This window comes from Pelecanus crispus, chromosome 1, assembly GCF_030463565.1.
Source record: "Pelecanus crispus isolate bPelCri1 chromosome 1, bPelCri1.pri, whole genome shotgun sequence".
Lineage (NCBI taxonomy): Eukaryota > Metazoa > Chordata > Aves > Pelecaniformes > Pelecanidae > Pelecanus > Pelecanus crispus.
In genome coordinates this window covers 42,179,736-42,193,803 of record NC_134643.1, presented here as the reverse complement: position 1 = coordinate 42,193,803, position 14,068 = coordinate 42,179,736, and the positions used below count along the sequence as shown (strand labels likewise).

At 46.4% G+C, this 14,068-nt stretch overlaps 1 protein-coding gene across 1 annotated transcript in view; it reads right to left on the bottom strand.

Moving 5' to 3' along the window:
- Positions 1-5,167, bottom strand: part of TRHDE (thyrotropin releasing hormone degrading enzyme) — a 210,334-nt gene extending 205,167 nt beyond the window's left edge. The window contains exon 1 of the mRNA XM_075707003.1: positions 4,341-5,167. Within this exon, the coding sequence (XP_075563118.1) occupies positions 4,341-5,167 (827 nt within the window). The remainder of the gene's footprint in view (positions 1-4,340) is intronic.
- Between the last annotated feature and the right edge of the window lie 8,901 nt (positions 5,168-14,068).

The following is a 14,068-nucleotide window of genomic DNA, read 5'->3' as shown; positions in this document are numbered from 1 at the left end:
TGAAAATGGTGGCACCTATTATTAATCAGTCTGTAAGCATTATTCTGCAATATGATACTCTAACACGGAGGGAGGGGAAAAAAAATAGGTAGCCCATAAGGAAAATAAAGTATCTAATTAACTTTTTCTAAAATTTCTTGGGTTTTATATATAGTTTAGAGCACTGTCTTACAGAAAACAACGAAAAAATAAACTTCTTGAAATGTTACACTTTTATCTTGCTATAGTGCATCCACACCTGATAGAACTAGATACATTTTCAGTTGAAATTATCATCTTTTTCGAATACAGCTAATTTTTTAAAAACTTGAAAAATTTTTCCACAACTGAAGCATTTACCATCGGTCTTTTGTCTAAAATAAAAAGCCTAATTTGCCTAGTAATTATTGAAGGAATTCATCGTATCGCATTTTTCTCGTCTCATTATAAAACACGGATTACTAAAATCATAATTCTGCATAAGGTTGCTAAATATAAGGTAAAAAATTGGTGCCAGGTATTCCAGTGTTAATCCAACAAAATTCCACCTTATCAGTGGATTTGCACTAGTGCAACAAAGCCAAATCAGCCAATTAAATGAAGCAAAGCAACTTAATTTATATGCAAAGTATTTCAAGTGGACCTGATTCTGCATTCTAGGCACGCTCTAAACAGCTACAGACATCAACAGAAGCTTCAAGTGAGCATGGAAAACTGTACTGGCCTGTTATTAATAAAGCAAGAATGATGAACTTTCCTCTGCAATTAACAATTTTAATGAGCTCAGACACACATGTAAATGCATACTTAGGGAATACTGTATATAGTCTGACACTCTCTAAATAAGGAAGTTTCCCCACATACACACAGTTCTTGGAGATCCTATCAGTTGTCTTTTAATATTTATTATGTGTTAGGCCATTGAAACAATCTCTTCACCAGACTAATAAAATCCAGTAAACTCTGCATCTTCTGTATTCTCACAGACAGATAGATATATCCACATGCACGTAACTGGGCAAACACTGGGCAGTCAATATTTCATACTAAAAATACATCAACTACCAATAACAGTGATATTTATAACATGCACTACTATCAAACATCGATTTGCTTGTTGCGCCATAAAGCAAACAAAGACTAAACCCTTACACTTTAAAAAAAAAAACCACACACATTGTCTACATTTATCTATTTCTCTCTGTGTTAGGAGGAAAAAGCAAGCCAAACTTCTATAGCATGCCAAAAGTGAAGACCAGGCTGAGTATTTCATCCATCTCTCTCCACACCTCTCTGGGGACTGACATTTTTATCTCAAATTCCCCAAAATATCACCATAAAAAGTTGTACTTCTGGGAATGACAGCCTTGCAGCCTGTCTTCTCAGCATACCCACGGCAGTAATTTGCAGGTGTTTTAATTCCACCTCATCTATTAAACGAAGACATGTGTTTCCTCAACAACCTATCTATTTTGACATCTTAGTTGTTATAACATGGAAGACTATGTCTGTTTGTTTTGTCTGCGTGATGTAAGAATTTTTTTTTTCCTTTTCATTTATGCCAAAGTTTGATGTTCATTTAAATTATGCGTGCATATTCTTATGGTACTCTACAGTAGCTCTGTATTAAATGTCTGTTGATTACTGCCAGTAAATTCTGGCACATAATGCAAAGTAAATCTGTAGCATATCACTTGCATTTCACATTTCAATTAAAGTAGCAAAGAAAATAAATACTTTTATGCAGCTATCAACATTTCAGGCTGATTTATGACTTTCACCTGTGAAGACCACAGAAAATGAACTAACTTTATGAAAGAAAAAATTATAAAGTGAAGGCATTACTATGTTTGTGAAGCCTCACAGTTAGCCAGAGTTATTCACTCCTCATGTACAACAAAAGTGAAAAACGATGGTTTAGACCCTTTTATAGCAAACGCTACTCCAACGATGTTGCTGTATTTTAACTGAATACAAAGATGTCAAAAAGCTAAAGTCCTGCTGGAACACCAAGGTCTCTCAGAGCATGAGAGAAGCGTGTCTATCTATCATAGTAGAAGCTGTCCTTGTTTAAGGACTACAAATGGTTATATGTATTAGATTAAAAGTGGGTTATTAATAAAATGCAAATTGCTACACTGCAAGAACACGCTCTGAACAAAGAAGTTCCCTGGCTTAAATGTCTATTATTTACTTTATACTACAGTGAGTCGTTAAGCCTGTGAGTGTTGAAAAGGAAAAACAGTACTTCTATTAAACACCTGAAACTATAACCACGCACTGATTACAGTTTTAAAAACAGCATTTTACTGAAAGAGATATAAATGAGCTTGTACAAAGAAAAAACGCCACTGATTTCAATGTAACAATGCTACCTTACACAAGGTAAGGATCTCGCCCAATATGACTATATTCAAGGGTACTAAAAACAAAGCAACTTCTATCTGAAAAGTTACACAAAGAGTACCAGGAAACACATTTTACCATCGCCTTTCACTCTATGTCTAGCTTGATGATTCAAAAAGTGAATAGGCCTTTTTTATTGTTGGGTTTTTTTTAAATCATAACAGGGACATTGGTATTGAAGTGTAGTACGGTATCTTTGGAGAAATGTCACTGCAACACCTATTTGACAGTTTAATTATTCCTATACAAAGTCTAAATACACAAGAATAATAACTGCTTAAATAATTCCTTGGGTTTGTAAAGTGATTATAGCCCCTGCTGTCAAGGAGTATTTTGTCTTCTGATGTGCAGACCCGCATGGAAATGGGCAAAAACTCCAAATTACCCCAGTCATTCACTCCTCGCTGATAAAAGGCATTTTATCCGCACCTTTTCCTACAACCATGCTTTTTCCCAAATTTCCATTTTATTTCACGGCGATGACAAATCGCACAAACTTAATTTCAACCCTGCTTGCAGTTCTACCATCGGGCTGTTTAAAATTGTCAGTAATCACAGTAACGAAAATATGTTCCAATATGAGGGCTGTTGATTTAATTGAGCTGGTGAGCGCTCTTTTGCTTCCCAACTTACTTTTTTTTGCCCAACTCTTCCAACTATAAACTCTTCACCTGGCAGCACAAAACAGTGAGATTGAGGAAGAGTGCACCTGTCACCGCACGGATGTTTCGAGAAAGGACAGCTTCAAAAGCAACTAGTTCAAAAAGGACAGGCAATGCCAGAACTATTAGGAAGTCCATCCCATCTTTCTTTTCTGATCTGATTGCGGTTAAAAGAGAAAACTACTTTTTTTAAAAAAAAAATATGCCTGAACGGGGCCTCCATAGTGACCCTGCCTACCACAGCAAGGGCCTCGACAGGGACCCAAGGGCTACAGTAACAAGAGTAAATACAGATCAAGATGGAATCTTGTTCTGCATGAAAACAGCGAACACCGGCCAGGTGCTCTGTCACAGGGTGTAAATCTTCAGTGATTCAGTTGCAGCAGGCAGCGCAAATGTATTCACGTTAAGTGAAGTCACATCCCACCACCTTTTTCTTCAAACAGTGAACTAAAAAACACAGCAGCAGAGCAGTTTCGCTCTCCTACACGCTGCTGTTTGCAAGCCGGCCAGGAAGGCTCTGTCACACGGGGGCACAGGGCAGCCGGGCACAGGAGCAGCGTTTATTGAACAGACCCGCAGCTGCCGCGCCGGGACTGCCCCGAGAGGGACGGAGCGGGCGGCCGCGTTCCACTCGCCTCACCCCTGCAAGTCCCCTCCTTACCGCCGCCCCTCCCCAAGCCGCGCACGGCACCTCCCGACCTGCCGGCCCCGGCGGCCCGCAGCCGGCCCCGGCCCGCAGCCCTCCCCGGCCCGGGCGGGGCGCGCAAGCGGAGCGCTCCGCTCACCTGCCGCCAGCGCCGGCTCAGCCCAGCACGGCGCGGCCCGGCTTCCCGCACGGCGCCGGCCCCAAGCTCCCCCGCAGCCCGGCCCGACCGAGGCGGCTCCGCCCGCCCCCGGCCTGCCCCCGCACACCCCCCTCGGCCTCGGCCGCCGCCTCCGACCGCCGCTCCCCCGACCGCGGGCAAGGGCTGCCGGCCGCCGAGCGCCTCGGCAGCTCCGCCTCCCCAGCGCCGGCCCCCGGGCGCGGCCGGACGGCGGAGGGGGGGCCCCCGGCGGGCCCGGCGGCGGGCGGAGGCGAGGCGCGGCCTGCGCCGCCCGAGCGGCCCTGGGGCGGGGGCCGCCCCTCAGCGCCGCGGAGCCCGCGGCCCGCCGGGTCCTAGCGCCGCCCCGCCCGAAGTTCGGCGCCGGCTGCGGCGGAGGGGCGGGGGCCGCCAACTTCGGCCCGAGTTGAGTCGAGGCGGGCCGGCGGCGGGGCCGCCCGCCGAGCCCCTCCCGCCCCCGCCCCGCTACCTTCTCTCGCCGTGGAGGACGTAGGAGCTGCGGAAGAAGCCCAGCAGCTCGTTCTCGATGAGGGCGTTGTAGATGATCTTGAGGTTGTAACTTCGCTGCACCTCCAGGCTGCGGTTGAGGACGACGACGAAGACCTGGGTCTGGGGGTAGAGGAAGGAGCGGGCCACCCGCACGCCGCCGGCCAGCTTGTCCTCGGCCACACGGACCGCCTCGATGTGCATGCGGTGGGCGTGCAGCACGATGTAGCGGCTGGCGTTGCGCACCTCCAGCTGCACGTTCACCTCCCCGCTGAAGGTGAAGTTCTCCATGAAGGCGCTCAGCATCAGGTTGTAGTGCAGCGGCCGCAGGTGCCGCGGCAGCCGCGGCCGGGCCCAGGGCGGCGGCTCCCGCTGCCGCTGCCACTCCTCCTCCTCCTCCTCCTCCTTTTCCTCCGCCGCCGCCTCCCCGCCCCGCGCCTCCTCCTCCTCCTCCTCCGGCCGGCCGGGGGGCTGCCCCACGCCGGGCGGCTGCCGGGCCGCTCCCGGGAGGCTCCCGTTGCCGCCGGCCCGCGGCGGGCCGTCGGCGGCGGCGCCGCACTCCTCGAAGCGGACGCTGAGCAGCACGGCGATCATGGTCACGGCCAGCAGCGCCAGGATGGAGACGGCGAAGCCCAGCACCAGGCGCTTGTGCACGGCGATGTGCCGCTCCGTGGTGCGGGGTCTCGGCCCCGCCGTCTCTGCCCAGGGGCCCGGCGGCAGCCCCCGGCTGCCGTTCCGCAGGGCGGCCTCCTCCTCGATCATCATGGGGGTGACGGGCGGGCGCTTCTCCCGCTTCTCCTCCAGGGCCATCACGGCAGCGTCGCCCCCGCCTCCCGCGGGGCCGCCGCCCCCCGAGGGGGCCCCGAAGGCATGGGAGGCTCCGCGGCAGGGGGGCCCTCGGCCCGGGGGGGGACGCGCCGCCGCGCCGCCTCTCACTTCGCGCCCCGCCGCATCACCCCTGGCTGCCGGCAGCCCCGCCGGGGAGCGGCCCCCGGGCGGGAGGGGGACGGGACGGGGTCGGCCAGGAGCCGGCGGCGGCGGCGGGCGCTCCCCACCGTCCGGCCGCCGGGGCCGCGCCGCGCAGGCAACTTGTGCGGCTTCCGCGGGGCACTTCAGCACATGCCGCCGAGCGCGCCCCGGCGCCGAGGGGGAGGGCTCTGCCGCCCCGGCCCCCCCGCCGGCGCCGCCGCCTGCAGGGAGCTCTCCTCCCCCCGCGCCCCGAGCCGCCGGGGCCGGGGTCGGGCTCCGCGCCCGGCCCCGGCCATGCGCCCCCCGCGCCGCCGCGCAGGTCGGGCCGCCCCCGCGGGGCTCGGCCGGCAGCGGGGGCGGCGGCACCGGACAGCGGCGCCGGGCCGGGCCCGTCCTCCTCCTTCCTCCTCTTCCTGGCGGGGCCGGCTCCGGAGAGTCACTCCTCGCCGCTCCTCTTATTTTGTCTTTTCTGTCTCCTGCAGGTACAGAGCGCTCTCCCGGCTGGCTCGGGCAGAGGCGGCTATATATAGGCACCGGGGAGAGGCGAGGGAAGGGAAGGGATGGGAAGGGGGGAGAGGCGGGCAAGCCCCGCCGCCCCTCGGCTTCAGCGGCTGCTCCGGCTGCCGGCGGTGACGGCGGCGCCCCGGGGGAGCGGGGGAGCGGGCGGGCGGGGGCGGGAGGCGGGGGCGACGCGGGGACGAGGGAGGCTTTTCTCCGGTGTGTCACACGCGGCGGCTCCGGGGGAGGTCGCTGAGGCGGCGGCGGCGGGAGCCCCGGCCGGGGCGGGCGGAGGGCGAGGGCCGGGCTGCGCCGGGGACGGGGCGGCCGCCCCGCTGCAAAGCGCCGGATCCGCGGGGCTTGCACACGCCGAACGCCGGTACCGGCTCGCATTTACACGGGCTTATTACAGAGCCGCCGGCTACACGCTGGGACGGCAGCAGCGCTGCCCTACCGACGTGGGGATGGAGCTGGAAAAAGGGTAAATGCTCCTAGTTAAATCGGTAGGATTAATATGCCGAGAAAAAAACCCACTCTGAGTGTTGGCTGGGACTTTCGGAAGCCGCCCTGCCGTTACTCCGCGGCCCCAGGGCAGCCTTCTCGCTCCTGCTCTCCCTCCTGCCCGTGCTGGACCCGGCGTCTCAGTTGGAGGGATTTAAGGTTGCGTTAAATGCTGCCTGGGGTAATACACCAACACGTGGCTGGAGAAGTCCTAGGAGTAAACCCCGGTCTGGAAAACTGAATTGCTGCATCTGAGCCCGCTTCTTCCACCTGCCCCCAGACTTTTGCATGTAGGGACTGCAGAAATACAGAATTAATATACACAGTGAGGATCTAGATCAATGTCTCAAAGCATCCCTGTTCCCCTTATTTGGCTTGCATACTTCAAAAACGTGCTCCATTCATTTTCTTTTCTGAAGCTCTTCAGCTCCAATCTTGTAAGCAGTTACAGATGTGTTTATCCGTGGTATTCAGTCCTGTGGAATCTACGGGAATATATGCTGTACGTCAAGTTAAATGCATACATAACAATTTGCAGAATGAGGGCCTTATTTTCCATAGTGAAGAAAACAGAAAAAAAAAAAAAAAGTCCTACACTTTTTTCATAAGCAAAGCAAATCTGCAGAGTTTCATGAAATGTGATATATTAGCCATTTTACTTCCCGAAGGAATGCCTGATCTCTGTTTTCCCTGAATCTACTACATCTTCTAGAAGTGTTTTCTGACTTTGCATGCTGTTGCAGAATACGAATGATCATTTACCAACGCTCAAACCAGTTTAAGTCTAAGGAACACCAGTTTAAGTATAAGGAATTTACCAGTTTCCTTATATTTCCCTATATTTTCCTATATAAGGATTATATATAGGTCTGCTATCCCTGGAAGGGATCGAGCGTTTGTTTTCATCTTGCAGCACAGCCTAAGAAAGGCTTGTAATCTTAACTGTTCTTAATTATAAGTATGGTGATACACTTGCTAATTGTGTTTGTATGTCCTAGGACGACTAAGATTTTGCTCCATAACCACATATTTACTGTGGCGTTACTTGGCTGCCCACCTGTTATAACAGGCCAAAGAACAGAAACATTTTATTATCTGAAAATAGCCTTCATGATTTGTTGACTGAAGTTTGAAGCAGAACGGTTGAAAACTATTGCTATGTGATTTGGGAAAAAAAGAAACAAACTGACACGGCAAAATAACATCCAAAGCTACAGGTTTAAAATGTCAGTTTCTATATGTTTCATTAAACCCTTTAAAAGTGGGCACAAAAGAAGTGCCTGAGTGCTTTTAAGATTTTGTATGCAAGCTGTCAGTATCAGGCATTAGTAAAATAGGCAGTGTTTCCCTCTCGCTTTCTGCAATGGTTTTTAAGTTACGTTTGTTCCCATCAGCAGCACAGGGAGACATTCAGGCAAAGATGTGCTTCAAGAGTAGAAGTAGCCTGGAATACGGTGGAACAGCTTGAGTGTCATTTATAAATATTTTTAATTTTTAATTCAATACAATTGAATAGTTACAAGTTTCACACGTTAAGGTTTTTGCGAAGCCACCTCAGAAAAGTGGTGAGTGCCAGGCAGTTGAGCTAACCAGCTCTGCCTCTTTTAAAGAGGGATGTACAGCTGTGTGTGACAGCACAGGAGCATCATTCTGGCCTTCTCGATATACAAATAACAAATACATAACTCTCTGGGCTGAGATCTTCCAAACCCAGCTGATGGAGTCAGTCGCACAACTCAGCTTTGACAATATTAGTCTATAAATTGAAGGGCCAGTATTGGAGAGGGTATGTAAAAGATTTAAGGTGCATGCTAGTAAGAAGCCATGAGGCTAATTCCTTTTAAACCAAGTTGAAATAGCACAATCAAAAGACTGGAGCAAGGCATGAGTGATGGGAGTTAAGGCTGTTTATATTCACCTCCAACTTTGGTCCCATTACTCAAACAAAGCATCGAGAGGTTTGCAGCCCCCCCACCCCTCCTTGGGATTCTTGTCAGTCTGGAGACTTGCGATAAGAAGGTTCTGCTAGGTATGGTGTTAATTAGCTCATGTGCCTTGACTCATTTGTCATTCTAAAACTGCACATTACTAGATTAACCTCTTCTTCATATTAGTAATGATGGGTTTCTAAAATGTAGCTTGACCAGATACAGGTCAAGGGAGGTATTAACTTATTAATTCGTTCTCAAATGCAAGTCTCTGCAAGTAGTTCTATGTACAGATTGTTATATATAGCCATTTTGATGAGAAATTACAAATGCATGGAGCTCCCAAGAAACAATTTGTGTACATCTGGGAAAAATTCTTGTTTTTTCATTTGTCCACAGTTATAAGCGTAGACATGGATTTCATGGATATTGCCTCTGAAGCTTGCAACTCGTTTGGTCTTTCTGCAAAGACTGTTGGAAAATACATCAGATCATGGATCATTTTTTCAGCAAAATTCTGATAATGACTCCCAGTTGTTCAAAACTTCCCCTAGGCCATCAACATCTTGTATGCAATCACATTTTATGAGCTTATAGGATAGAGTTTCAGTTACTCATACAAAATAAAAGAGCATGTCTCACCTTAGCTGAATTGCTATGGAGATGGCCCTCCCTAGACAAGTATCAGAAGAAACACAGATAAACTTCAGACGGAAGAGTTTCCAATTCTATACCAGCTTATACTGTGGCCAGCAAAGAGCTGATGAGGGACCCCCATAAAGCTGTGGTTTATGTTACATTAAGATTGCACACAAACACCTCTCAGTATTCACACTGGTCCTTTACAGTCTTGGAAGAAAAGCTCTATAAATGAGCAACCTTATTGTATATCATGCAGCTGGGTACAGTTCATCCAAACAGGGGATCGGCACATCACAGCTTTCCGAGGTTGCCTAACTTTTTCTGCTTTTTAACCCGAGTGATCCATCCTTCATTCATCTGGGTGTATCAAAGGTTTACAGACAGATTTTATCATACTGACCCCACTCACGCAAAAAAAAATATGGTAAAGGGCTCAGAAAATGTCCTTCTATGCAAAACCCAGAAACAACCGGAATTTATAAAAGGAAGAATTACAGTGGGAAAAAAACCACATCAGCCCACAGTCAGTGCTCCACTAACCCTTTCAGCCTCAGTCAGGTGTTTCTGTGGTCATAGTTGGATTCTCCTTGCATACTTCAAAGTCAAGGATACCCGTAGCTCTTAATCCCTTCTGTTTAAGTGCTAAAACAGACTACACTTCATAGCCTACTAACATGTTGGTCAAAAGACATCAATAAGGTGACCTCTCAAAGTATTGTGAACTATTCACTTCCCACAGACCCAGCTTCCGCGTGGCTGTTATTTACAAGACCAAGTGGTGGATGACTGGGGGATGACAGCTTCCAAGCCACAACAGGTTGCCAGAGAAGCAAAGAGGAAATTAGCAGCTTATCATCTGTTGGCTTTGCAAGTTATGATTAATTCCCCAAGGAAGTGCCACTGCCTAACAGGGGACCATTGTGTCCTCTTGAGGCTTGCAAGTGGGCCAAAGGGATTGGATTGGGACAGTGGTCCTACCTTTAGTGCTCGCTGGGTTGGTTTTGTTTTGGTTTTGGTTTTGTTTTTCCAGAAGACATTTTCAGTAATGTGTCAGGTTTAACATATGGTACTGGGGAATACACCTTCTGTTTAGTTTAAAAATTGCTGCTAAGAAAAATGCTAAGGGAAAGACTTTCTAATTAAAAGCCGAAACAGCCAAAACACTGGATTGTAAAACAGGCTGACACACGGTGAGTTGTGCTGGCTTAAACAAACCAAGAAAAGGAACCTTCCTTCCATCGTTCTCCTCTGCTCCTTCACCCTCATGTCACCTGTATAAATGACCTTCTTTCTTACTTGAGTCCAGTGGCATTAAGCACTATTTATGTTAGGTTTATAATTAGAGGTGGCCAGATGACTAGATATGGCTTCATCCTGGACAAGCTTTATTCTTCCTTTTGTAAAGGAACAGACATAAGAGGAAGGGGCATGGTGCTGCACTATGCTGTGGGTAAAGTCCTATCTAATGAGAAGCTGGAAGTTTACCACAGGACAGACAGGCTCCCTAGTAATCTAGATCCTCTTCTCCCTCCTTTCCCTGTCATCATCACCTCTTTTCAGTCACCTCTCGAGCTGGAAGGAGCATCTGAGGAGGCATCGATGGAGTGTTGCCTATGTACCACCAGGCCCCAGTGACCACCCACTGCTTCCCATTCACCCCATGCTTTGGAATCATACCATCGCTATCCTTTGCTGTGGAATTTTCTTCCTTTGTATTTCAATCCATTTAAAACTATTCAGTACTACCCTATGAAATCATAACATGTTTTTTACTCAAAAGCCAACATTTTCTACCTCAAATTTTAGGATAAAAATATCTACTTTCATATGAGAATTAAGTATTTTAAATTTCCAAATTAGGTGGCTGAGATCCATTATTTTCCCCAGATGTTCTGTTTTCATTTTTATCTACGTATATTCAGCAACTGATTTTTCTTTTTCTTTCATTCATTTCTTTTTCCTCATTTCAGCAGCAATTTAGAGGAAAACAAGTGTCCTCATTCTCCACTAGCAAGTTTTAGTTAAAGTATATTTCAATTTCTTTACAAAGGGTTTTTTTCTCGGTGTTTTTAAACATAGCTTCTTGAAGGTGGTTTTTTTCTAAGCGTGAGCCATTGCAATTCCACAAGTTCAATAATGCCATGTTGTTAGTAGTGGGGTGCAGAGCATAGATATAATACCGTTTGTTTCTTTCACTAAATAATTACACTTAAAACTGGCAAATTGGAATCAATTAGTGGTAAGAAGTTAGTCTCAGGGGGACAAGAAGAATTTGTGAAAACTCCGGATTGTGTTAGGAACCAACATTTCCACACCTAGATCATGTCTTATCTGCTAGTTCAGCACCTTTTCACTGAAAAATGCAAGAAGCATGATAAACCCAAGGCAAGGGTTTATTTAAATTAAAATTTATGTTAAAACACATATTATGTTAGAATCTGTGGATAATCTTGTTGTCCATTTAAGTCTACAATACACATTCAGACTTCTGGTACTGGATGTCAACACAGACAGGGTTTAACGTGTTTTGTAAAGCATTAAAAACATCCCACACTTTTGTTTCTTTCAATATCCCATTTCCCATTTTACAAGGAAAGAATATGGATGTTCCCTCATGAGTCTCCTGATTTAGCTAAGCTAGACAGTCCCTCCTTATACAAATGCACTTGTGCTTTACCATCACCTGCCTCAGGCCCATTTTTGTGTCCAGTTGACACTCTATGAGTATGTGAATGTATTTAGTAAGTTCCACCATAACCAATCATACCCTCCCATAGACTCCCTGAGTTACTGTAAGGAGTAATGGCTTTAAACTAAAGGAGGGTAGATTTAGACTGGATATAAGGAAGACATTTTTTACAATGAGGGTGGTGAACCACTGGAACGGGTTGCCCAGAGAGGCAGTGGAGGCCTCATCCCTAGAAACATTCAAGGTGAGGTTGGACGGGGCTCTGAGCAACCTGATGGAGTTAAAGCTGTCCCTGCTCACTGCAGGGGGGCTGGGCTAGATGATCTCTAAAGGTCCCTTCCAACCCAAAGCATTCTATGACTCTATGATATACGTACTGATCTTCACCTTCCCAAACAAAATACCTTAGGGATCTGTGACTTGCCAAATGTACTGGATCAGTATAAAATAGAAAATTTCTGAAGAAATGTGGCCAAAATTTAGCAGCTGAGGGAAATACAGCCTGCAACAGTCCTTCAAGAAGAATGATCTGTAAAAACAACATCTACAAACAGAATCACTGTGAAATTCCTCAGTGCAAATTCTGATTGATCCCAAACTTTCTCTGAATAAGGACTGCAAGGAAGAAGGTCAGCGCATATTTATGGTTGCCGTGTTTTTATAATTGATCCCAAGAAAGCACTTTGGTACATGCTGAAACATAGCTTTCTTTGGGTTAGCCTTTAAAATGGAGCAAGTGTTGAAGGAGAGTCCTAAACAGAGGGGGGATAAACTACAAAAGGGTAGAGGAGGTCAGCTAAATGTGCCAGAGTGCTTACCTCAGTGCTCATCTTGGCCAAAATTTGCCTGGGTTTGCTTTTACTGGGATCCTGAGGAATAGACACTTTTATTTCCTCAAGCAATGAATAACGTGAACCAATCGAATGAGGTCTTCGAATGTAGAATACCAGTTATTGATTTTTTTCTAAAAAATAGGAACTGTTTGCAGTGATAAAACTATTCTGAATGCATCAGCAGCACTTAAACTTTAACCAATGTTTAAAATACATGAAAATATCCTCCCTAGTCATTCTAGATTCCAGTCTTTCAAACTACACGTGGGTCACTTTTGATTTCCAGGGTAGTTGCAAAGTTGCAATTTCATTAAGCATCAAAATACATTACCAATACATCTGATCATTTGGTGCATCCCAGAGCACACTACCAGGTATCCTGTAATACTGCTCACCTCACAGGAAAATACTTTAGAATCACTCTAAGGATTATTTTTTTCTTAATGCATTGGTACTATTCTAAGTTTGTCTCTGCAAGTAAACTCCTGCCCCCTATCGCCCTTAATAGTCCTGATCCCATAGGCACACATTTCAGAAGAAATAAAAATGCTACAGCTAGTCTGGTTATAAAGGTCTAGAAATTACTCTGACACAATTTATTTAATTATGTTTTAAGCTTCAGGTCAGCAGTCTACAGAATAGTCGTGGCTGCTGCTTTCTTGTTAGAAAAGTGTTAATCTGACCACTCACTTGTAACTTGGATCTCTAAAGGAGTTTCATTATTAAGATGTTTTTTGTGAGAATTCATACTCATTATCAAAGTGGCAAGATTTAACCCCTGCTGGTATAAAATTATTGATCACAGAACCATATTATTTCAAATAATTTGTTTATGCAATTAGACCAGAGCACTCAACAGCAAAGGCATAAAAATTAAGCAATCAAAACATACCAGTAGAAAACTTATTCACATCGCAGACAATAAATAATTCCTTGTGTAATCTCTTACCAACATGACTAATAACTGAAAACAAGATTTCAGCTTTTAGTTCATTTGAATTCCTTTATTCCTTAGAGAAGAAAATTAATTAACTACATTTTGATCACAATTATCCTCCTTGAGATTCTGGAACTGTGATAAGTAGGCGACCTACGTCTCGTTCATTCTCTTTAAAACTTAACTTTTGATGTGGGGTGGGGGCAATGAACCATCTTTGCTGCTATATAGCTTTAAGGCTTTTCACAAGATAAAATTTAACTGACAATAAAGGAAGCGTGCTCCTAATTAAAATAATATTGATTCAGCATATGGTATTTTGCCTTTGGTTTTCACTTTTTATTAGCCAAGTTGTCACTTTTCTCTTTAGTGCCACCTTGTGGGTCAGCCAGTTTTAAAAGCACACCCATCTCTCCGGCTGCACTAAAAATAGTCAGGACCTGGCATTCAGAGCATCATGGGGAAGGGGGGAGGTTGTGGGTTTGGGGGTTCAGGGTGTCTTTTTTAAGAAAAAAGCAATAACGTATGAAGAAAATGTTTGCTGTACATTTATAATAGGTATGCAAGAAGACAGAACAATCTCTCTGGGATAGAAAGTAATGGCATCTACGGGGGGAGGGGGGAATCAATGCTCATTTACAGGATAATCATCAAACTTATCTTGGAAAATGTAAGTGGCAAGCTCTGACTTGTGTGATTTTTGCCACAAGAAAA